The sequence below is a fragment of the Phascolarctos cinereus genome, unplaced genomic scaffold (genome assembly GCF_003287225.1).
Source record: "Phascolarctos cinereus isolate Bilbo 61053 unplaced genomic scaffold, phaCin_HiC Scaffold_3;HRSCAF=262, whole genome shotgun sequence".
NCBI classification, from domain to species: domain Eukaryota; kingdom Metazoa; phylum Chordata; class Mammalia; order Diprotodontia; family Phascolarctidae; genus Phascolarctos; species Phascolarctos cinereus.
The window spans coordinates 98,453,738-98,480,574 of record NW_027555736.1 but is presented as its reverse complement, the minus strand read 5'-3'; the positions used below and the strand labels follow the sequence as shown (position 1 = coordinate 98,480,574).

The following is a 26,837-nucleotide window of genomic DNA, read 5'->3' as shown; positions in this document are numbered from 1 at the left end:
TCCTAGAAGTCTCCCCTGTCTTTAGACAGAACTGAGATAAATATTTGCCTCAGCTTTGTCCTTTTCTGGTTCCCTTCCCTTCAGAACTGCACTCTTCCTTCTCACAGAGCAAAGATACTTACCTATAAATGTAGATTGACAGTGTTCATTAGAAAAGCCACAGGCAGGTTTGTCTTTGGGAAGAGACCCATGGGGCCAGCTGCCATTGAGAAGTTTCCTATGGGGCTAGTGGGCAAACACAGAGTAGAGTGTCAGTGCCTACTCAGACTTTTCATTCCTTGGGGTCAGCAGGACCAAATGAACTCCCATTTTGATTTGTGAACCATTTTCTAGGATCTCTGAATAAATCTTAGTTCTTCAAGATGGACACCACCTGAAAAAGCTTCCAAGCTGACATTCAAGTTCTTACATTCATTCAATTCAATATTTATGCTTGCTGTGTGCAAAGCATAATGCTGGAGATACCAAGACAAAAACAGAAACAATCCCTGCCATTGGGGAGCTTGCATTCTACTAGGGGGATAAGTAACAGGTGCATAGAGAAATAAATACAAGGTTATTTGAGGAGGGACAAAGTAAAAAACAATTTTATGCTCAAGGAAGATGGTGCTTGAGCTGAGCCCTGAAGGAGAAGCAGAGATGAAAAGAAGTAAATTCTTGGCTTGGGAAATGGCTTCTGCAAACACACAGAGATGGGAGATGGCTTTTTGAATTTTGAAAACAATCAAAGGCATAGTTTTGCTGAAATGTAGAGGGAAAGGAGGAGAGTAGGAGCTAGACTGTAGAGGCCATTAAATGGCAGGACTGAGCAGCTTGTAAGAAAGAAAGAAAGAAAGAAAGAAAGAAAGAAAGAAAGAAAGAAAAAAGAAAGAAAGAAAGAAAGAAAGAAAGGAAGGAAGGAAGGAAGGAAGGAAGGAAGGAAGGAAGGAAGGAAGGAAGGAAGGAAGGAAGGAAGGAAGGAAGGAAGGAAGGAAGGGAGAGAAAGAGAAAGGAAGGAAAAGAGAAAGGAAAGGAATAGAGAAAGGAAGAGGGAAAGGAAAAGAAGAGGAAAAGAAGGGAAGATGGAAAAGAGAGGAGAGGAGAGGAAACCATTAAAGGTTGGGGGAAGGAAGGCAGAGGTGTGTGACATGGATGGATCTGTTCCTTGGTAAGATTATTTTCATTGATGCATGGTAGATGGATTGAAAAGGGAAGAGAAGGGAAGTCAAGGGAATTATAACAGCCTGGGGGAGAGTTAATGAGAGCCCAAACTATGGTGGTAGGCATGAGAGTATAGAGAAGGGATTGAGTGATAAGACAAATGTAGGAGGGGGATAGAATCAGTAAGACTTAGCAAGTGATTGGCAAGGAAGAGCCAAGGGGAAGGAGGAGACAAAGATCTCTCCAAAGTTATGAAACTGGGAAGATAATGGGGCTCTTAACACAAACAGAGAAGTTTGGAGGGAGGGTTCACTTAGGGGAAAAGGTAATTCATAAATTTCACAAATTTTTGCTAACTGAACTAATTATCTACATTTAAAGCAGGGGTTATTAACCTTTTTTGAATCATGGGCCTCTTTGGCAGTCTGTAAAAATCTGTGGGTCCCTTCTCAGAATAATGTGTTTAAATTCATAAAATGAAATACATAAGATTACAAAAGAAATCAATTATACTGTAAGGTAATTTTTTAAAAATAATCTGCAAAAAGTTCATGGACACCAAATTAAGAATTCTATTTTAGTCCAAAGGTGACTTTTGTTGGTTTATCTCTTCTAGGGCATCTATAATATTTTTAAAGACATTTAATGAGTTAGCACAGTAGGAAAAGTAATAATAAAATAATTTCTCCGGAAACCTAGACACATTCTCTTGTAAATATACGCACAATCAAAGGGAAGAATGGCCATAGCAAGGAAATTCATCATGCCAGGGCACAAATGTTGAGGGCAGCATACATAAGGAGTGACTTCAATATTTTAAATATGACAAAGTCATGCTATGAGACAACATATAATTCCTTCTCCCTCCCTGCTTTTCTCACTAGAATGCAGAAAGCATCCTATGCTGGTGTCATTCTTTCCCTTGGTATTAATATTAAATCTTTGAACCTTAGAGTTCCGAGGAAACTTGGAAATCATTTAGTCCAGAGGTATCAGACATGCTACTGTGGGCTACATACTGCAGCAACATTCCGTATTGTGGCCAGAATCAAATTAAAATGTAATAAGGAACTATTTAACAAAATAAATAAAAATCCAATAAAATATAGATAGCATCTCATTTTAAAACTAGGTCAATATGCTGGGATCCTTATGTATGCATTAAGGGCCCCATTTCTATTTGAGTTTGACACCACTGATCTAGTCTAGCTGTCTGCTTTTACAGAGAAGGACACAGGGGCCTAAAGAAGGAAAGAAACTTGTAGGATATCATATATAGATTTAGTGTAAGAGATGATATGTGAACCCAAGTGTCCTCACTTCTAGGCCAGAGCTATTTCAACCTGTTCTAGGCAACTTCTTCTACCAAAGTTGAGTCTTTCATAAGGAAGTAGGCTCTCTAAATTACTAGAGGAAAAAATTATCAGGAAGGAATTGAAGACTTTCAATACTTTAAACTATGTATAGTGGGTGGTGAGGGGTGGGAAGGGAACAGAAATAGGGGTTTTTAATTATTAAGGCAAACTCATGTATCTTAGATGTGTGTATCCCCAGACCCTACCTTAAGACTCAGTTTCAACATAGAAAATTAGGAAAATGTCCATTCAGATCTGTTTCAGGGTCAAGCTCTGTATGTGATCCAACAATTATTTGTTAAGATCCTCCTATACATAAAGTATCTAAGATGAAGTGAGCATGCTCATTGCCTGATACTTTCTCAAAAGGAAAAAAAAGTTAGTAAAAAGTTCCAGGAGAAATAAGTACATTTAACTTTAGAACTGCATCCTCAAAAATGTAGCATTTTTAAGGGCCAAAGATATACTATTTAAAATAAATAATTAAATCCCCATGAATATACAACCATAATAAGGTTATATGACTGTATGAGAGGCTTAAGTTCAATTACCAATTTTATTTGAACAAGAGTAGTTCTGTTGAGTTGAAATAGAATACTAAGCCTGCTGGGATCCTTATGTATGAATTAATGACCCCATTTGGGGCTGTTTCCACCCTGGAGTTTCTATTCAGTGATAGTTCATATTTCAGAAATAATCCATCTTATACCTGATTATTTTTCCATGGCTGTTGTAATGAAGAAAAGGAATGAAAGTAGAAGAATCTCCAGTTTTCTTTAGGATATGGACCAAGTAATCCACTTGCCTCTCTCCAAACTCATCTATCCTGATTTGTCCAGTGATTCCTAGAAAGAGAGAGAATTTCGTAAGGTAAAACAAATAGAAAGAAATGGATTTGTCCAAGATGGCACCATGCTTTCTGAAAAATCTAACACACCATCTTCTGTTTCTCTATGTATTATATGACCACAAATCCTGACCTCCGGGTTTACACATATCAGAAATCAATTGGTCCCCAATCATATCTCTTTGACTTATTTTCTCCCACCCAGAATTTCCTCTGAGAACCTCAGAATGTAGCTTGGTCTCCACAAACATGAGTAAAAGGACCTGGCTCCTAGGTAAATACCCAGATCATAAAACTGGAAAGAGAACAGTATGTTTCACCTCTCAGAAAAGTCATAAAACCACAAATGATTCACTGTATTCCACGATCAATTGGTACAAAATTCTCAGTCCAACACTGAGATTCTAATCAATTTCACCTTCATCCTATGAATGGATATATATTTCCCAGCCTTTTATTAAAATTAAGTGACAATATAAGATTAACTTTAATATAAATCTAAGGGTTCAATCTCCCCTGGACAAGAAATAAACTTGAGACTGATAGAGAGGCAATCCACTGACCTCCCCTCAGAAGAATGCCAAGACTTCTGCCCTGAGGAATGAGGATGATCCTAGAGCTGCTGGAGCAACAAGAGAGTTGAGTAGTGATACAGAGGAATAAAACTCAAATTTTCACCCTCTGCTGCTGCCATTATTTATTTGGACACTCCTAGCTTGATAAGAAGGAGGTTACCTTTCTATTGAGGTTCCAAGCTCATTTCCCTTCTTAGGAGAGTTTAAACCTTTCTGGTGATAGGATCTGGCAGGGGGCCTGTATAGGGCCTTGGAGTAGACAGTGAGGCTCACCTGCTTCCTCTCCAGCAACCCCAAGTTTATTTCCCTTTAAAAAAAAAAAGGGAAGTCCAAACCCTGAGGTTAGTACTATAAGGCTGGAGGACTACATAGATCCTTAAGATGAAAGATAAAACTTACCAGAAAGGAAAGAATTGTATCAATAATTCATGGATTAGCGTTCTTCCTTTATGATGTTGTTTTGCATTTTTATGGGGCTAAAATAAAGATATCTAATACATATGTGTATATTCTATATACACATATGTTATATATTTGTATGCATACATGTATGTATGTGTATATATGTATGTATATGTGTGTGTGCATGGAAAGAGAGAGAGAGTGTTACCTGGACTGTTTTCATGAGAGGCAGAGCTTTTACTCACAACTCTAAGAAACCTAGAAAAGAACTGTGTTCTGAGGTTTCCAGAGAAAACTCTGGTTAGGCTTCTCTCTGACTCTAGAATTTCTCTATCACACCATAGCAGCCTTCTCACCCTGGTATTTCAGTCTTCTGTGGCCACTAAAGCCTGGAAGTCCAAGCTACCCCTTGTAGGCTTTTGCACTGATTGGTCAGTTCTTGTGTGTGTGTATATATATGTGTGTGTGTGTGTGTGTGTGTGTGTGTGTGTGTGTGTGTGTGTGTGTAGAAGAATTGGGGAAGTCACTCAGCATGTGGCATAATTAAGCAAAGTCATACTACTTCCCCATTTCCAGTCTGTTACTACAGATACAGTTATTACCCCAGCACACAGCTCTGATCACACTTCTTCCTTGCTCAGAACTCTTCAGTGGCTCCCCAGTACTTAATGATTGGAGTCCAAAGTTCTTAACATGGCATTCAAGGTTTACCATGTCTCTAACCAACCATTCCAGTCTAGTTTGTCCAATATTCTCACCATTTCATAAATACGTCTTGAGTTTTCCTGATTCCATGCCTTGGCTCATACTGTCACTACCACCTAGAATGTTCTCCCTTCATCGCTACTTTTCTGAAATCTTACCTATCCTTCCCAGTCCAGCTCAAATTCTACCTCCTCTTCACACCTCAAACCAGATGTGATCTCTCCTTCCTTTGAAAGGCTTTCCCACAGATGATTAACAACTGATGAAAACAACCACAAAAGGAGATAAGAACTTTCACAGCCCTTTTTATCTCTCTTTTGCTCTTATCCTCTACAATGGATTATAATTATTGATGTAATTTTTCATCTCCCCCATGAGACTATAAACTTTACTGACAGTCACAGACATTGTCTTGTTCGCCTTTCTTTACCCCAGTTTTTTTTAACATAGTTCCTCACATGCAGTAAACTCAGCAAATATCTGGGTCTACCTAGTTCTACCACTTATTTATTACTTTATGACCTTGGACAAGTCATTTGAGCTCTTTGGACCCAAATTTCCTTATTTATAACATGACAGGGTTAGACTTACCAGGGATGGGGAACCTGTGGCCTCAAGGCCAGATGTGGCCTTCTAGGTCCTTGGGGGCGGCCTTTTGACTGAGTCCAAATTTTACAGAACAAATCCTTTTATTAAGGGCATTTGTCCTGTGAAGTCTAGATTCAGTCAAAGGGCCGCACTGGAGGACCTAAAGGATGATATGTGGCCCTGAGGCCACAGGTTCGCACCCCTGAGATATTCTCCATGGTCTTCTGCATGTTTAGATCTATAACCCTACACTAAGTTTCATCAAAATTGAACTGAACTGAAAAAAAAAAAGCAAAAATGGTTGGCTATGAGCAATGTTTGAAAGATTCATGTCATGTTAAGAAACAGAATCAAATGTGATCATGAAAGTATGTCAGAAACTAAATTATTTTGCAAAAATAAGTGTTACAAATACAAAAAATTATTATGATTATTCAAGCCCTGTTAATGGGGGCCCCCTGTGCCCCCAATGCCACATAGAGCTAGAAAGAATTCAGAAAAAGGAAACTAAAATGAGTAGGATTGAATAGGAGACCAGGTTCAAGATTATTGGGGAAGGGACGGATCATGCTCAGTTGGATGGGAGTGGGGAAAGACCTCATGAATACAGAAGGATAAGAAGAATTCCAAGGGGGTGACATCCAAACTCTTCATAATGTGTAAACACTTTGATCATGCTCCTTCCTAGGCTTTGTCTTTCCAGAAAAGACATCGTGTGTGTGTGTGTGTGTGTGTGTGTGTGTGTGTGTGTGTGTGTTTGTGTGTGTATGAGAGAGACGGAGACAGAGACATAGAGACACAGAGACACAGAGACACAGACAGGAAGAAAGACAGAGAGATTAAGAGTCTATTTTTGTCGGGGAAAGAACTTTCTCCCCTGATACTGTGATGTTCCACAAATTTTGCTAAATTATTGTGGCTAAAAAATTCATCACCCTGGAGCCAACCTAGTGATGAGCCTCCCCAAATAGCTAAACTTGTCTTCGAACAACAGTGATAAAATCAGGCACTGAGCTATACATCATAATAAGGCATTGTAGCATAATTTTAGGGAGAATGTGTACACGTAATAATAATTTTAAAATTCACATTTATATAGTACTTTAAGGTTTTAAAATGGTTTTTCTCACAAAAATTGTATGAAATAGCAAGTATGAGTTTGATTATCCTCATTTTATAGATGAGGAACCAAGGTTCAGAGAGTTTATAAGGCTTTCCTAATGTCACACATATATACTAGGAATGTATACATGTACAAATATAGTTCCCTCCATCAATGAAATTGCAAGCCCAGATTTTTTTATAATACACATATATGTCTTTATGTGTGTGTATATGTGGGGGATGGGGACTGGGTTCATGATTAAATAATAAAGGGAAATCTCAGATGAAGAAATTCTATTGATACAGGTCAACATTTTCTTTAAAACTAAGTGTTACAGAGATGCCTAGAGCACTGAAAAATTAAGTGATTTACATAGGGTCACACAGCCTATATATATATATATATATATCAGATCCTGTATGTTATATATGGGTGTGTATGTGTATATATACATATATACACATACACATAGACTATACATACTTGCATACATACATACAAATGTGTAGACATGAGTGTGTATATATGAATGTGGCATAAGACGGTATAAGAAGGTCCTCACTGAGAGCTCCCTACACCATCAAAATCACAGATCAGGTCTGAAATATGTACAGATACACATATGTGTATGGTGTGTCTGAATACATGTGTGTATATATACACACATGCACACAAATACATAGAGAGACATGTATGTGTATTTATGTATGTGGCAGTAAGTTGATTTGCATTGGTACAAAGAAGTCTTCACTGAAAGCTCCCCACACCAATGAAATCATAGATTGGGTCAAAAAAAACCTATACATATATACACACAAATACAGGTATGTATACATGCATATGTATATATGTGATATATATCTATGCATATAATATGTTCACATAGAAATACTCTGCCTTTTAAAGTACTTTACAATAAAGTCACCTCATCCACAAAAACAGCTAACATGTAGAAACTTCATCCATTAACGTAGTTTGGTGACTCATCTGTCACCTGTAATCTTAGAAGGTACAAGAGGTTAAGTTACTATAGTCCCCCAGCTAGCTGGGGCAGCTACATGGCTCAGTGGATAGAGCTCTGGACCTAGAGATAAGAAGACCTGAGTCTGAATCAGGCCTCAGGCACTTACTAACTGTTTGCCTTAATCCAGTAGAGAAGGAAATGGCAAACCTCTCCAATGTCTTTGCCAAGAAAACCCCATGGACAGTATGGTCCACAGAGTCGTGAAGAGTTGGACATAACCAAACAACAATACCATGACCCCACAGCCAATATGTGTCAGAGGCAGAAGCTGAAGCCAACAGATTCGGACCCCAAGACTGGGCCCCTTACCATTACACAGTGCTTAATAACATTTGTGCACTTATGTATAGATACACAAGTATGGGCATACAGGAGACAAAACTACTTTTTTTAGTTGGGAAGAGTAAGTTTTTTATAGGTGCTTTTAAAACTAAAATATTTATACTAACTTGATAATGGAAACAGATCTTGGTTGACCTGAAACAAAATGCTTAACATTCAAACATGTTTCAGAGGAGTTGAAGGTCAAGGATAATACACTGACAGCTACTTACCATGGAACTCAGTCAGGTTGTCACCTTTCATGGTGCTCACAAGCTGCCTTCCATCACGGAAATCCTTTCCTTTCTTCAACATTGTCTTTACAGCGGAAGCATAAAACAGGACTGCATCGTGAAGGTAAGCAGAATAAGCACTCACCTTAAGCAAGAAAAGGGAAATAATTTTTTTAGAGGCAATCAGGGTTAAGTTATTTGCCCTCAGTCAAAGTCATTAAGTGTATGAGGTCAGATTTGAACTCAGGTGCCTTCTAGGGCTGGTGCTCTGTGCCATCTGGCTGCTCAGGAAGTGATGTATTTTTTTTAATCTCCATTTGACCCAGTGATTCTCCTCTGGTTGTTCACTCAGGTAACTTTCCATATCCCATTCACTTGACTCTACACTGAACTACTTTCCCTCTTCTTAACTATATACTGCCTTGTGACATTTATGCTATTGGATTGACCTGCTGCTTATCCCCTGTGTTGGTTTTTGTTTTTGGAAAATTTATGTCTTGCTTCCCTAGACTATAAATTCCTTGAGTGAAGGGCTATATCCTAGAGTTCTTAGGATCCACACTCCCACCTCATCCAGTGCCTAAAATATAAAATCTATACAAAAAATATGCATGGAAAAACTCAAAGAATCAGTCAGCTGGAAGAGATCTTAGAAGTTATCTAATCAAGGGAATCTTAATGTTTTTATGTCATGGGCGCTTGGCATTCTGTTGAAGACTATGACCCCTTTCTCAGAATAATGTTTTTAAATATATAAAACAAAATATATAACATGATAGTAGATAGTACTATATAAGACAGTGCTATATAGTATAATATATAACATTATAGTAGAAATTAAATTTTTTAAATCATCAAAATATTTTTTAAAAGACCAAGTTCACAGACCCAAGGTAAAAATCCCAACCCCCTTATTTTTTTGGTTGTTGCTCAGTCATTTCAGTCACATCTAACACTTCGTGACCCCATCAGGGGTTTTCTTGGCAAAGATACTGGAGTTGTTTACCATGTCCTTCTTCACCCATTTTACAGATGAGGAAACTGAGGCAAACAGGATTAAGTGACTTGCCCAGGGTCACACACTAGTAATTCCCTTATTTTACAGATGTTAATACTGAATCCTTGAGAAGGATTCTAACTACTATATTGGATAGAGCATTGGATTAGGAGTCAGAAAGACCTGGGCTTGAATACTGCCTCGGACACTAACTATATGGGTGATAGTGGGCATGTCAGTTAACTTTTCTGGGCCTCTGTCTTCTCTTCCGTAAAATGAAGAAATTGGACTTGATGACCTCTATAGTCCTTCCAGCTCTCAACCTATGAACCTATAATCCTAAGGGAAGTGAATTGCTCATAATTACGTGATAGAGAGTCTAGCAGAACTTGAATTCAGGCCTCTGGCCTCTTGACCCAACAGTAGAGACTCCCTCTTTACTATGTCACATTACAATTTGTGGATTGATGTTGTTAGGATCTACCATCAGCTGTGTGTTCTCATTCTCTTTGCTGGTCAGTCATAGTCATTCACCTACCCTCACTTGAGAGCTCAGAGCCGTCCATGTCCTAGAGGAGTTCCTGCCATAACAGGAGCAGTATCGGGTATGCTTGAGATGGCTCTGATCGCTGGTTCAACCTATCGACTTTTCTGTCTTCCTGCCTCAGATTATTGATGTGTGGCCTTGCTGTGCTGAAAAGTATGTGTTCTTTAGCTCATCCTATCTTGTTAAGATTCTTTATCTCTGCTAATTATGTCTCTCTTTGGCTTTGAATCCACCTAGTGCCCCAGCTCTCTGGTATCCATTATCTTAGCATGACATTTATAGAGATTTGTTTATATCACAAAATATAGAAATCCTAGAATGTTTGGGACTGAAGGGGACTTAGAGGTCACCTAGTCCAATCTCTATATTTTATGGGGGGGGAGGAGAAATCAAGGTCCGGAAAGGTGAAATAATTTAACCAAGGTCACAAAGCTAGTGAGTAGCAGAGTAGGGACTAGAAGACAAGTCTTTTGATTTTCAGTCCAATGTCCTTCCTTCTGCCCTATTCTAATCCCATGTCATGCAGTGGATGGGGAGAAAGGGATGAAGAAGAGGTCAAATTCAAAAACATGTCACCCTTTAAATGAAGGTAGCCAAGAAGTTCACCAGGGGCATTAATGAATCAGTCCTAAAATGGATACCCTCATAAGTAAGCCTTGAATCAGACCTGCTCCACTGATGAAAGGGAACTGAGAAAGGGCTTCCCCTTCAGCTTTTTGTAGACCTCCTTCATGAAATCATAGTCTTTGGAATGTTCATCAAAGGAAGTGATGGCTATGAGAAACATAGAGTCAAAGGCTTTGGGGAGTTGATCATTCTTCTGATGAGTCAACACTTCTTTCCAAAAATCATCCTAAAATATTAAAAGAAACATTTTATTCCATATCCTATCAATTCTAATTTTTTTACATTGTGTATTATAATGTTAGCAATTCCCCCAATTAAAGCAGTCTGTGTTTAAAATGGCAGTAAGATTTTTGGAACACCCAGTATTATATCATTTGATCCTCCTAATACCTGTGAAGTAGATAGATGGGGGGGGAGGGTGTTCTTAATTTGGAGTCCATGAACTTAAAATCTAGATACACATACATATATACACACATATGTGTGTGTGTATATATATATATATATATACATATATATATATATACACACATAACATATACATATACACATATAATTGTAATCCAATGTAATTGGTTTCCTTTGTAATCCTACATATTTTATTTTATTCATTTAAAAACATGAATCTAAGGAGTTTATAAGCTTCACTCCTCTGCCAAAAAGACCCATGATACATACAAAAACATTAAGAACCTCTGTAGTAGTACAAGCATTGTTTTTTTCTCTTTGGTTTTTTAAAAAATTTTTATTGATATCTTTTGTTTTTAATGATATCTTTATTTTCAAATATGACCTTTCCCTTTTCTCTACTTAATCCTTGCAACAATAAATAAAAAGAAAGGGAAAAAGAGCCATTCAGCAAAAGCAATGAACATATCAACCAAGTCTGGCAGCATATGCAGTATTCAATATCCATAATCCCCCCACTTCTTTAAAGAAAGCTGGGATGTGTATTTTTTCCTTTCTTCTTCAGGGACAAGCTTAGTCATTACAATTAAGCTGCACTTAGTTTCATTTTTCATTGTCATCGTTGTTGTTGTTTTGATTTACAGACCTGTAGTGATCATATCTATTGTTTCTTGATTTTCTATGGGTCTTCCCAAGCTTCTCTGAATTCATAGCCATCATTTCTTACAATGTAGTAATATTTCATCACAATTATGGACAGTAATATAGTTAGCATTTCCCTTAGTAGATGAGCATCTATTTTGTTTCCAATTCTTTACTATTACAAAAAATGCTGCTATGAATATTTTCGGTATATATGGAAACTTTCATTTTCCATTGGGCTAGAATCAGTTTCCATATTTTATATAACTTTGATTAATATTAACCTGAATATATGCAACCAATTCAGGGAAATTGCTGTTGTTATTTGTACTTATCAAGACCTAGTTATATGTCTAGTAGGAAAGTAAGACTTCTGGAAAAATCATATAATGTGTGACAAATGCATCATTATGGATAATTTCAATTAAAAGCAATAGTTTCATGAAAACAATATATGAGAGAGGGGGGCTGGAGACAAGAAAGCACACATGCAGTACTTGAAAACATACTGTCAGAATATGATGAGACTCTTTGCTTCACTGACAAAATTTAAAGGTTATTATTTTGGGTTTTTACATCATAGGGATTTGGGATGAAAAAAAATTACTTTTCTGCCGTGTAGAACTCTACAGGGCCTTGGATTTATCCACTATCTCAGGTTACTCACACCACTTCTTGCTTTCATTCAATTTGATAGCTGAAAAATAGCCTTTGACCTAAAAGAATTACATACTTAAGAGGCATACTTACAAGTACCTCAATCTTAAAGCAAAAGTCAGAGGGCAACCCATCCCTTATCCTTAGCTAAACTCACAAACAATTACTGTTTATTCACTGACCTCTGACTGATGCAAAATGATGAAGACAAATTTTCCAGGGCTAGTCCCAGTGTCTCTGTGGCCAGAAGAATAGTCCAGGCATCAGCCATGCTGCAGATTAAAATGATAACTACAGGAACAGAAAACAGAATTAGCCACTCTGGGGCCCCAACACCCTTCTACCTTAATAAAAACCAAATCCTATTTGGAAGTATAACATTAGAGCCAAAAGCATTTCAATCTTTTTTTTTTAAGCACACAATGTAGAGGGGGAAAGCTCCCAACATATCACACAGGCTTATTTCTTTTCATTTAAGTGGCATCTTGGCATAATAGATGGTGATCAGGCCTTGGAGCCAGGGAGACCTAAATTCAATTTCCTTCTCTGCCACCTATGGGCTGTGTGTCCCTGGGCAAATTACTTAAAGCCTAAATGCCCACAGGCAACTCTCAGAGCCCATAAATTGCAAAGATGCTGATCTTCAACTAGAAGTAAAAGTTCTTCACCCAGACCTTCCTAACTGACAAAATCAAGAGTCCAGTCAAGGGAAAAAGAGTTTCATTCTTAAAAATGAAGAGTACCTTGCAACCTTTGCCCTAACAGAGTCATTGTTTCAACGTCTCTGATCATCCCTTGACAGCACTGCCACAGCAGACAGAATGACTTGGAATCAGGAAGAACAGGGTTCAAACCCTTCCTCAGTGTAATCCTGAGCTAGTCACTTAAGTTCTCTTGGACTCCAGTGTAAAACTGCATCATAATAGCACCTGCCTCAGGGCGTTGTTATGAGGATCAAATGAGATAGCATAACAATCAACAAGCATTTATTAAAAGTTTGCTACGAAGGCTGCTGCTACAAAGAAAGGAGAAACACTTTCCAAACCTGAAAGAGCTATATACATAGTAGTATATAGTCACTATTACTGATGGAGCGTTTGAATCCTATTTCTCTTCTGCTCAACACACTTCAGTGCCTCCCCATTGCCTGCAGAATAAAGCCCCAACATTTAGTGGGGCACAGAGGGTCCTCCACAATCTGGTGCCACTTTACTTTTCCACCCCTATCCCCCTTACTTCCTCCTTTACCTCATACTCCATCCTAACTCTCCTAACCCTCAGGGATTGTACTGCCCAGCCAAACTGACCTCACAGTTTTCTGAATACATCCCAAGCTCTGAACCCTGGGTGCCTTTGCTCATACTATTCTCTGTGCTTGGAATGTCTCTGCTCCAAGCTCCTCAACCACACCTCAGTCTGCCTGTAAACATCTTACCCATCTTTCAATGCCTATGTTAAATGCCTCCTCATTCAAACGCCTTCTTGATTCTTCTGCCTGTAAGTAATTTTATGATCCCTCCTTAATCTGACCATGTAGAGCTTTTTTTATGCACTTAAAAAATCCCATTTACATTTATTTGAATTGTGTCAGAGTATATATCTAATCAGCCATAGAACACTGTAAGCTCCTAGGCTGAGGGTCTGTCTTTTTTTTTTTAGCTTTTTTAGCACAGTGCTCTGTACGTGGTAGATGCTTAATAATGTTTTAGCTTTGTGTCTCCCCAAGCATAATGTTCTGTACATGGTAGGTGCTCAATAAATACTTATTGGATGAAAAAATTCAAAGAAGTCCTGATTTGGGCTCAAAGGACCTGGGTTTGATTCCTGGCTCTGCTACTTATTAATTTGTGTGATACATTGGGCAAATTACTTAAATTCTCTGAGCCTCAGTTTTCTCTTCTGCTCTTTTTTTTTTTAAAGTGAGGCTACTGGGGTTAAGTGACTCACCTAGAGTCACACAGCTACTGAGTGTTATGTGTCTGAGACCAGATTTGAACTCAGGTCCTCCTGATTTCAGGGCCACTCTATCCACTGTGCCATCTAGCTGCCTTTCAGTTTTCTCTTCTGTAAAATGTTATGGGTGATTAGATACATGAAGCAAGTTCAAGAAAGGAGTTAAGGATAATGCCAGAGTTATAAACCTAAGTGACTAGAAGGATTGTAGTATGCTTAACAGAAATAGGAAAAGAATAGAGTTTTGAAAGAAAGATAATGAATTCTGTTTTGGCCATGATGAATTTGAGATACCATGTGACATCCAGCTTGAAATGTCCAAAATTTTTTATATGGGATTGGATTGCTATAGGACTAGCTATATAAATCAGAGAGTTGTATGTACAGAGAGAATAATCAAGCTCATGGAAATCTTGAAGGAAACTTCATGAGAAGCTTGGAAGAATTAAGGATCTTTTTAGAGGAGGATATGAGGATGAGTGTGCATTCCAGACATCATCACAGAGGTGGGAAAAGGAATGCTGAATTTGGGGAAGAGAGAAAATAGGTCAGTTTGTCTTCATATAGGTGAAGAGGGATAGCATGAAATTAATATTGGAAGGTAGATGGGAGCCTCAAGAAAGCCTAAGAGACTTTCAATGTCAAGCTGAAGAAGAGCTTGTATTTTGAACAAATGATAATGGAGAGTCACTGAATCTTCTTGAGAAGGGGCTTGTTGATATGGCCAGACCTATACTTTATGTGGTGAAAAAGACCAGCACCACAGAGTGTAATTAGAAGGCCATTATCTAGGTGAGAGGTCATAAAGGTCTGAACTGGGGTGATGACTGTGTAAGTAGGTGTAGAGGAATGGTTGCAAGAGATGTTGTGCGTGTGGAATCCAGAAAAACTGGCAAATCCAACCAACATGAATGAGAAAATGCATGCAAAATAGCTTATAATCATAAGGCACCATGTACGTGTTATTATTATTAACGTCACCTCTTCAGTGCCCAGGACGGGGTGAGTAGGGCAACGGACTGTGGGGAGTGTTTAGGGGGAAAATCATTGAAATAAACAGCAACCCAGGATCTGGATGCATCAGGGAAGGAATGTCCCCCCCCCTCTTGAAACCATGCCCCATGACCATTATCTTTGATTCCTTTTTTTTTTTTCTGATTGGGGTTAAGTGATTTGCTTAGGGCGCACAGCTAGTAAGCATCAAGTGTCTGGTCTGAGACCAGGACTGGAAACTCAGGTCCTCTGACTCCAGGGTCAGTGCTCTATCCACTGTGCCACCTAGCTGCCCTTCACATGACCATTATCTTTCTTCTTTCCCTTTCTTTTTTTTCCCATTCTTTTGCCATTTGATCTCATTTGGTGTTGGGGGTTGGGAAGTGATTTTGGCAAAGTTTTAGCATAATTGTTTTTCTCTTCTCTGCATTCTGCATAAATAAAGAGGCTTTCCCTGAAAATCTCACTCCCGGGCTTCAGACGCTAGTAGTTTAGAATCAAAGGCAAGGACAACATAAGAAGAATCCGTTACAAGCCCTGAATGTTTTTGCCTTTGTAGAGGCCTAAGCTAAGAGTAGGACAGTTAATTTTAGAAATACTGACAGATCAAACAAGGCACTAAGGACAGAAATGGGACAGGAGGCCTGATTCAATAGCTATTATTCAGCAACAAAAATAACATTTTGTGACTTTAAAATGATCGGAATTTCTCGAATTTTCTTTGCAGGACAATACCCTGTTAGTTTTGTTATGCTGGGATATAGAGAGGTTAAGTGATTAGCTATCAGCTACCTAGCAATCCAGATGGTTAGGAGGTGTTACCAGTGCCCACTAAACCACCCTAAGTAAGACAGCGACTTCCAGATTTTTCAATGGGGTAAAAGAAGGGAAAGGTTCAGTAAGCTATACATGTTACTTCTTCCCACTAGACATCTCCTATAGAGCTTACCAGTAAAAACAAAAACAAAACAGGAAGAGGAATGTAATATTGCTTTTTATATGACACAAATGAAGTGATGACTGTTTTATAAAAATTAGCTAAATGATATATTTTAGCTATTTAAATAGAAAATAATTATTAATTCATGCCAGAAATGTCAGAAAAGTACAAGCACATGTAATTTAAATACTAATGTTAAACTGAGCAAGTCCTTGTATCGACTGGAAAACCTTCAAAGATCATAATTTGGGAGTCATTGCAATAAAAACTATTGGGATTTCACTTCAGAAGAATCAAATGTCAGGGGCAGCTAGGTGGTGTGGTGGATAGAGTACCGGCCCTGAAGTCAGGAGGACCTGAGTTCAAATCCGGCCTCAGACCAAATACTTGACACTTAACTAGCTGTGTGACCTGGGCAAGTCACTTAACCCCAATTGCCTAAAAAGAAAAGAAAAAAAAAGGGAGAAAAAGAGAAAAATGTCTTACCAAAACTGAGGACTGATTTTGTACTGTTTACACACACACAGGTGTGTGTATGTGTATAGATGACACATTTAGTTACACCATTAATCAGATCCTTTTTAAGCATGTTTCAATATTTTTAACATTTCTGAAAATAAAAAACTCTTTCCTTGCTAAATACGGAACTCTTTTGGTCAAGTATTAAAAATAACAATCACCCAGCCCCCACCCCCTCTTCTTACTTCTGGCAGAGGATGTTCCATGCTGGAGATTCTCCTGCAGAAGAGTTTGGTTGCTGCTGGTACATCTGACTTGCGTAGTGATGACAACGTGAGATTTGAGCTGGTTTTCACAGTGGTCCACAATTCATCAGGTTCATACCAAGAGGAATCACTTGAGGTTCCTCCAAACAACCCAATGTGCTTCCAGCCAAAATAGTGGAGAATTGCCTGGAGCACTGCCCCCATTTTCTGAACGGTGATGCGAGATTCACATAGGTATCATACAAGAATCTGTTCTCCAGTCTAGCTGTTTGCCTGACAAATCCAAATATGGGAATGTTCCATTGCGAAGCCAGCAAGCCAGTTACCTGGTAATTCAAAAGGACTCTTCTTTATGACCATATTCATAATTCAATAAAAGCGTCATTCTAAAATACCTTGATAAACCAATCATTTGGTGAGATCAAACCATATCCCTACTTGGATAAAAGTCACATTATCATTAAATGTATCATTAAATATCCAATATCTTTATTTTTATGGATAAATAAACTGAGGCCCTGAGAGGTAAGGTGACAGAGAATAAGCATGGTTTGCAATCTTGGGATTCAATCCAACGCTTTATTTGCATGATAGCGAAGTTTTACCTCATTTATACTTGTAGTAGAAACTTATGAAATTTTTGTGAATAGTCTAATCCCCATTGTACAGGAATCAAATGAAAAAAGGAGGGGATATGCTATTTCTCTACTATTTACCCATCTTTGATACACAAAAAGGAAATAAAGTGTTCATTACAGTTTTCCCATTGATGAATATGCCCCTATTTTCAGCACAGCTCTCCAGGAGTTTCTGGTTTGAAGGTTGAATTGAGGCTTAAAGGATGCCTACTCATCACAGACGAAAGCAGGTCTTTGGTTCTCAGACATATTTAGGTCACACATATATACTATTTACATATATGTATACATATATACATACACTCATATAGACAGCAGAGATTTTATGTGTTCTATCTATATTTCCTTTATATACAAACTCAGCAGAGAATATGTATGTGTGTGTGTGCATATCCTTTGAGCTTCACAATAATTCCTTGAAGAAGATAAGATGGTATTATAATTATTATCTGAACTTTCCAGATGAGGAAAACAAGGCTCATAAAAGAGTAGGGGATACCAGCCAATGAACTACCAGTGATTAGATAGGGAACACGGAACGGTGACAACACTGAATTTGAAATCAGTGTCCCTGTGGCAGCTAGGTGGTGCAGTGGATAGAGCACCGGCCCTGAGGTCAGGAGGACCTGAGTTCAAATCTGGTCTCAGACCAAACACTTGATACTTACTAGCTGTGTGACCCTGGGCAAGTCACTTAACTCCAATTGCCTAAAAATTTAAGAAAGAAAGGAAGACAGAAAGACAGAAAGACAGACAGACAGACAGACAGACAGAAAGAAAGAAATCAGAGAGCCCTGGCTTTGGATCCCAGCTCTGCATTTTGTGATGTGTGCAATCATGGTTAGTCTATCTCCCTGCTCTGGTATAATTCTCATCTGTAAAATGACCATTAAAATCTATTCTAGCTCTAAACTTCTATGATCTTACTATCTTTTTAAAAAAATATGTTTCTTAGTTTTCCTTCATGATACATCTTTACTCCAGAAGGTAAAAAATAAGCAATGGGTACTATTTCTCTGGACCTGACTTAATTATTTTTTTACCAATTAACAAACTTTTTTTTGTCTCCCACCTCCTCCCATATACCTAGCAAGGGGCAGCTAGATGGTGCAATAGATAGAGAGCTGGACCTAAAGTTAGGAAGACCTGAATTCTAATCTAGCCCTTGACACTAGCTATTTGACCCTAAACAAGTCTCTCAATTTTTCTCAGCCTTAGTTTCCTCATTTGTAAAATGCAGATTAATAATAGCACCTACACCTTGCAGGGTTGTTGTGAGAATCAAGGGAGATAATATTTGTAAAGCACTTTGCAAATTTTAAAGTACTATAGAACTTTCTACAAATGCTAGTCAAACAAAATAAATTCCTGAAGAGATCATGTCCAAAAAAATACTTAGGGCTCATAAGAAGGAAATGCTGAGGATAACATTATTTGTAAGAGTCAATTCAAAACTCATGAAAATACCTATCCAGGTTTTTTATTGGGGAATTGTAGTAATGGTTATCAGAAGTTTTGAGTTTGGTTAATATCACCAGATTGGCTAATATCACTATTGACATGTTCCTTTTTCCAGAAAAACACACCACAGTAAAAATTTACTGAACATTGCATACTCCACCTTTGCTGCTCCTGGGCAGACTGGTCCAAAGAGGGCAGAAATCCTTTCTTTCTGGACTTGCTTGATAAAAGCATCACGGGATTCTTTGGCACTGCAAGCTGAGTTGGCATAAGTGAACTCCATGGTATAGTTACCCAAGTAAACTGGGTCAGAATTCACCTTCTCCATGGCAATCTGGATGGCAGCACCGAGCCTCTGGGCACTGAAAGAATTTGAGATGTTCCAAGGAGCTTGGAAGCCCACAATGAGCTTAGTATCCTCTAGACACATGACCAACAGGCTGGGAAAGAATACAAAAATAAGGGTTAGGTAGATAGGACAATGGGCCATTCCCCCACGCAAACCCAGCTTGAGCAGACAGTTATGAATGATGCTGAGAGCCATCATTTGTCTTGAACTCTTAGATCATCTCAGAATTTGGAGCCACAAACTCCCAACTGCTTGTGTTGGCAGCTTAAATGATAGTGAGTCCCCTCCTCTCCCCCAGGGATTGTGTCTTGTTTTTAATTAAGTGGCACTAATTAACTGGAACCTTTCTTTCCCCTGGGGCCTCTTCTAACAGAACACAAAGGTAGGAAGAGAGGCTGGAATTAAAATCAGACCAACCTGAATCCTAGTCCCAGCATTGCCCCTTCTCTGTGTGAACTAGAGCAGGTCATTCATGCTGTCTTTTCCTTCAGTTTCTTGACCTGGAAACTGAGAATGATAAAAACCATTTCAGCTTCTCTCCCAAGAATCTCCCTTACCCCACCCCAAATACAACCACCCCCTCACGCCTGGACAGAAGGGATCAGGAATGATTGTGGCTGTGAAACATATTTTTTTTCTTTGTTTTTTGGCTAGGCAATGGGGTTAACTGACTTGCCCAAGGTCACACAGCTAGTAAGTGTTAAGTGTCTGAAGCTAGATTTGAACTCAGGTCCTCCTGACTCCAGGGCCTATGCTCTATCCACTGCACCACCTCACTGCCTGAAACATATTTTGAGAAGTTACGTGTTTATTGTCACATACCCAAATCGATTATCACATAGATGCATGCTATTAGGCACAAAGAGGACCCGGAGAAAGAGTAGGAATGGTTCAATGTAAATCCATTCCCAACCCAATCAAAGAATATGTCTTGCTTACAGTGGGTCGTCAGTAACAGTTTTATTCTTGAAGTATCTTAGAAAGAGCCCTCATTGTACTTCATTTCTCTGAGTCTGAGTGTATTCATATATCAAATAGAGATAACCATACCTCCCTTACCTATCGTTCAGGGCTGTTGTGAGGATCAAATGAGATGATGTATATAAAATTGGTATATAAACTATAACTTTAATACAAATGTAAGTTCTCTTAAGGACATATTCTCTAGGGACATATAGCCATGCCTATAACTCCAGGAAAGTCTGCCAATGTCAGTCAACAAGCATTTATTAAGCACCTACCATATGCCAAAAACCATGCTAAATAATGGAGATACAAAGAAACACAAAAACAGGGCCCCTGTCCTCAAGGACCTCACATTCTAAATACACCATGGGATTGAAGCTGGAATTCCCTTCAGCACTGTATAGACCTTCTTCAAATGCTCCTCATTTCTCTTCAAGTTCATTTCCTCTTGTTAAGCTCAAGCAAATGGATGAGGGTGGAAAGAATAGCTGGTAATCATCATCCCTCTGCTCATTCTTCCTTCTTACACTGAGAGGCTGCTGTTGATCCATCACCTACTAATCCAATAACCCCACATCCTTTAACTTAATTTTCCTTAGATTTCCCCACTCTATGATGGTAGTTGTAATCCCTCATAGTACTTTGTTTTATAAATTATTTCATTTGATTCTGACAACAATGTCTTAATGAAGGCACTTTATTTCCATTTTATAAGTGGAGAAACTGATACACAGAAAATTTAGGTGATTTGCCAAGGTCAAACAGATAGGAACTGGCATAGGGAACTCCCACCTGAGGAGCTTCTGTCTACCAATGCAGGTCTCTTCACTACAATTTAATCTTAGAGAGTTATCTAAAGCATTGAAAGGTTAAGTGTTTGAGGCAGGGCTTGAATACAGGTCTTTCTTTTCCTTTCCATTATACCACAACTAATAAATGCTATTGAAGCATAGAATGTCAAATAGGAAGTGATCATAGCCTCAACCCCTCAAAGCACAGTGGTGAAGGTCCCTTGCTCAAATTCACATAGCGAGTGACAGAGGTGGGTCTAGAACTTAATTCTTCTGATGCTCAATCCTGGATCCATTGTACTGCACCCAATTGCTTCCCTAATAGGGGAACCAATATTATATAACCCAGATTGTCTGAGCTTTCCAGAAAGCCATCCACTATACCATGCTAACTCTTTTGAGACCGTTTAGGTCGTCCTCTTCTGGATCAGATTTAGTGCTGTCTGCTTTTCCATCCAATCTCAGAGTCTCTGCCTCTTAAAGAAACCGATACTGATTAAGTACATATTTATCTAGGATGCTCTGTCTATAGCCAACATGGATAAAACATCCATGTGTCCTTTTCTTTAAAGCCTTGATCCAGGCAAATAATTCACCAGTTTCAACATCCACATTTCAAACAAAACTAGAGTTCTGGGGAAAGTTATTATATGTTATCCTTTTTATGCCATTGATGATGCTATGGCTATTCCTCAAAGGGGGAGTTTTACTAATGATTTTCATTTACAAAGTACATAAATATGGCTTTTTTAACTTTGCATATAGAATCAATTCTCAACTTTCACAGGGCAACATTCCTAGAAAATGGTGACAAAGTCAAAAACATCTATGGGAAATGGGGTTTAGGTTTCTGCAACCACCAAAAACTGTAATCATTCACTAGAGATTGCTGAAATAAAAACATTTCTGCATATAGTTCTTTATAACAAAACATTATGCACTTTTCCTAACACAGGAGCCATGAAGTAACTATAAAATGCAGTACACAAAAAAACATGCAAAATATTTTTTCTCACTAGTTATTCTCTAGAATTCTGTGACCTTTTGTGTTATCTCAATTAAAAAGTATTTCAGGCAACATTCACTTTTCATTACACATGTAATGTATAATGTCATAAATGCTTTCTTCCTTTTTTTTTGAATATAACAAATAGTGTATTTGTTAACATCAAACTCCTGGGTGGACAGAGGCTGCAGACATTCCAGCAGGAAATTAATCTAATGCCTTTATTTTCTCAGTAGGCCAAATCACTTACTTTGAACACTTGGGCTTAGAGCCCAAAGGACTTGCACTATGCTTTGGGGACATAATTGCAACACAAAATTTGAGTTTTTAAGGCTAATGATGAAAATATGCAACAAATGTATGGGGAGCTCTTTACTCTATAATGAGATAGTGAATGAGACCAGTGAAGCACCTAATAGGATACCAGCTACTTTACAAATTGGGCACATCAAGCCTTTCATTTCTTTTCTTTACTGTGAATAGCTGCAAATGTTCATGGTTGACAACATGAAAGTGAAAATGAGGTTGCTAATAAAAATTGCAGGAATGCAAAGTCCTGAAAGTCAAATGCTCAGATGTTGAGGATTGATGGTATTTTGCATTTACTCACAGGCTGTTTCCCCCAACAGTAAGCTTCTTGAGGGCAAGGAAAGTTTCGGTTTTTGTCTCTGTAGCCCCATTGCCTATCACATAATAAATACTTGTTGAATGAATGAATACACCCAATTCAGTAATTATTATCAGAAGAACTTCTTTTTTTTTTTTGGCTAGGCAGTGGGGTTAAGTGACTTGCCCAGGGTCACACAGCTAGTAAGTGTTATGTGTCTGAGTTTAGATTTGAACTCAGGTCCTCCTGACTCCAGGGCCGGTGCTCTATCCACTGTGCCACCTAGCTGCCCCCTAGAAGAACTTTTTAAAAATAACATTTTGTTTTTCCCCCCAATTACATGTAAAGACAATTTTTAACATTCATTTTTTTAAAATTTTGAGTTCCAAATTTTCTCCCTCTCTCTGTCACCTCCCCCTCCCTGAGACAGTAAGCAATTTGATATAGGTTGTTCACTCAGGCAAAACATATTACCATATTAGTCATGTTGTGAAAGAGGGCACAGACTTAAAGGGAAAAAAACACATGAAAAATAAAATAAAATGAAAAATGGTATGCTTCAGTCTGCATTCAGACTCCATTAATTCTATCTCTGTAGGTGGATAGCATTTTTCATCATGAGCCCTTTGGAAGTATCTTGGATCATTGTATTGCTGAGAATGGCTAAGTCACTGATAGTTGATCATTGTACAGTAATACCCGTTGCTGTGTACAATGTTCTCTAGAAGAACTTTTAATTAAAATATCACTAATTAATAGAACTATTTCACTATTGAAACTTTTCCTAAAAATAATCTAAAGGTAGTATATTCTTACAGCAAAAGGTTGGGGGCTGAAGACTCAATCCTAGTCCCAATCTGTCACTAAAAGTATGAACTCAAGCAAGTACATCACCTCTGATCTGGAGGATTTCCTCAATCCTCTAGTAGGTATTTAGCATTTGAAAATCAGCACAAGCAAATAATTGGAGCCTCAGATTTGGAGAACGGGAATAAAGAGCTTGAGGATACTCTTATAGTTCCAATTACCTAGGCTGGGAAACCATTGCAGCTGTGTCTTGTGCCCTCACATGACTATCTACTTTGTTTTCTCAAAGTCATTTTAGGCTCTAATTATTTTCAGCAGAACTCTAGGACCCATATATTTCACCCTTTAAGCAACTCCTTGACCCTCAGGGAAAGCCAGGGAAATAGCCACCTAAGTAAAAACAATTCCTATCCTTCGAGAGCCTTAATCATTAACACTCACTTTAATGCTGTCAGGGGTTTGTTCTGGACTTAGAGAAGGAGCCTCTTCAACTAATCCAAAAAGGCCTGAGATGAAAATCCAGTTAGGCAGGTTAATGTGGGCTGTGGCTGTGAAAGAGGGGGTTATTTGTTCTCCTGCCAGCTCTCCTCTCCTCACCTGTTCTAGGAAATCTTTACTCACTGCTGCTGTAACTGGCCAACAGCATTGTTTGACCTTTTCTCAAAAGTAGTTTTGGAACAATAGTGATTTATTATTTTTCAGTATTAACAGCTAGCTTGGCTACCTCGTGTTTAGTGCAGGTGGATGATTTTGAGATCTACTAATGCTTTGTGCTTTGTTCTTAGGACCTTCAACTCTTTTTCCTGTAAAAAAACAATCTCAGAGGCTGATGCCCTTAATGACTGATTGACCTGATTGACCTCTGTAACAGAATCACTTCCTGGCTTTCTCAAAACCATCTAGCTCCTTGATCTTTATTTTCTCTTTGTTCTTCTTCCTTCTACTTCAGAACTAGTAGTATGGTGATTTAAATGTTTGTGGGATCCCTTTTGTTTTTATGTCACATTTGTTATAACCCCACCCTTCCTTTTAGCCAAGAAAAACAATTAAACAAAATCATTTGATTCAGGAACTGTATCAGACCAGATAGGCAGTATCCTCTGCTAGTAGAAGCCCTCAGCCTCTCTGCTGTTATGGGGAGAGGTACGGCCCACTTTCTGTTTTCTGATAGTTTCCTTGATTTTTTAGTGGCTCAAAGTTAAATGTGCTTCTTTTCATCTGTAATTATGTAGCCACTGTGTATATTATCTTGTTTCTGTTGTTCTTATTCCTCATTAGTCCATAGAAACCTTCCCACATTTTCCTGAATTTCTCAAAGTCATCATTTTTCTAAACTGCATGCCAATATTTCATTATATTCACATTTGTTGTAACTCCACCCTTCCATTTAGCCAAGAAAAACAATTAAACAAAACCGTCTGATTCAGGAACTTGTATCAGACCAGAGAGGCAGGTTTTTTTAGTCATCCCCTAATTGATGGCCACTTACCTTGTTTCTACCTCTTTAATGTTTAAAAAAGAAAAGAATGCTGCTTGGGATATTTTAATATATATTGAACCTGTTTCTGGTGTATTTTGGGGCATAAGCTCAGTAGTAGAATCACTGGGTCAAAGGATATGGGCAGCTTAATTATTTTCCTTGTATATTATTAACAGCTATCACTTATTATTGGGCATATAGGTGTTGCAGTATACAGAGTGCTAAGTCTGGAGTCAATAAGACTCATCTTGCTGAGTTCAAACTGACCTCAGACACTTACTAGCTGTGTGACCCTGGGCAAGTCACTTAACCCAGTTTGCCTCATTTTCCTCATCAGTAAAATAAGCTAGAGAAGGAAATAGCAAACCACTCCAATGTTTTTACGAAGAAAACCCCAAATGAAGAGTCAAACTAGACTGCAATGACTGAATAACAATCCTCAACTGCATCATCTTAATCTCTACTGCATATGCCAGTGGTTATAAACTAAAAGGGACCATTTGCAGATCATCAAGGTCACTGAGAAAACTCAGTAAAGATAAATGTCATGAAACAAACAAGCAAACAAGAAGGCCAGAGGAATACGATAATGATCATCAATATTGAATAATATCAAGGCTCCTTGTAACCTGGTATCCTACTCCCAATGTTCATTTAATCAGCATATTTCATCTTGACTTCCAGGTGTCCCATGTATTAGTCTAGTCCCTGGAATCATCTTCCTCTAAACATTCTAGAATGGACCTGTTCTCAGGGCAGTTCTAAAGGCAGCTCCTCCCAGTAGACCGACTTCTCTAGTTCCAAGTCACTTGCAGAGACTCCTAGGTAATTCTGCTAAAATCTGCCAGTAACAAAACAATACAATTTAGTACAACCTCCTAAATTGGCTTTTCCAGCGCTCATTCATGTGGTGAAAACTAACTTAATCTTTATGGATTTAACCCTATTAACAACAAAGCTATACAAAAAACAATTAGGAACCCATAATTCACTTGATATTTCAGAGACCACTTGCTCTTTCTATCTTTACCTGGACCCTGTGCCTGATATGTACAATGCCATCAAGAGGCTAAAGGAAGAATCTTTAAAAATCCTTGAGGTTGAAGGGCCACTAGATGGAATAGCGGATAGAGTACCAGCCCTGATATCAGGAGGACCTGAGTTCAAATCCAGCCTCAGACCAAACACTTGACACTTACTAGCTGTGTGACCCCTGGGCAAGTCACTTAACCCCAATTGCCAAAAATTTTAAAAAAAATAAAAATCCTTGAGGGCCTGACTTGTAAAATGAGCCTTCTGTCTTTTAATATTATCAGACAGGGACTTCAAAATAGGAAAAGGAGACATAATTTAAAATTAGTTACAATTATAAAAGCAATTTTATATGTAAAAACCTTAACCAAATTTAGAGAATGTATTACTAAAAACATATTCAAGGCCTATAAACACATTAAACACATTTGGAAGCCAACCATATGTATATCTTACTTTTTAGATTTCTAACAGTCTAATCTAGTTGCTTTCTCAACATCTACTACTCCATTAAATTTTTAAAAACTTTTATATCTTTGTCTTATCCTCCCATTTTTGAGGATATATGTGTGTGCATACAAACATATATATATATATATATATATATATAACTATTAGCAAGGAGATGGCTGACCTAAGAACTCATTTACCTAGTTACATAGGATATAGAGTTGACCACAAATATGGATTAAAAATAGTCAAAAGCTTTCATACTTAAGTCACATTATAGTAACTCAGATGTTTTAGTATTAATCTATTAGTTAATAGATTCAGTATTGTATTGACAAAAATTTCTACTCTTCACCTGCCTTGTTTATAGAAATTTGCTATGGAAGGACAAAGGAGAGATATAGTTATAATGATATCAAGACTGTCCCTTCAAAGGCACAAACTGACCTGACATAAGCTGTAACAG

The 26,837-nt window shown here is 38.1% G+C and overlaps 1 protein-coding gene across 1 annotated transcript in view; it reads right to left on the bottom strand.

Moving 5' to 3' along the window:
* The window catches only part of LOC110209599 (guanylate cyclase 2G-like), a 64,893-nt gene extending 45,466 nt beyond the window's left edge, over positions 1-19,427 (bottom strand). The window contains 10 exon segments of the mRNA XM_078151615.1: positions 123-199; positions 3,205-3,340; positions 8,296-8,440; positions 10,507-10,692; positions 12,356-12,396; positions 12,399-12,464; positions 16,764-16,874; positions 16,877-16,996; positions 16,999-17,110; positions 19,044-19,427. Coding sequence (XP_078007741.1) covers positions 123-199; positions 3,205-3,340; positions 8,296-8,440; positions 10,507-10,692; positions 12,356-12,396; positions 12,399-12,464; positions 16,764-16,874; positions 16,877-16,996; positions 16,999-17,110; positions 19,044-19,427 — 1,378 coding nt within the window.
* Between the last annotated feature and the right edge of the window lie 7,410 nt (positions 19,428-26,837).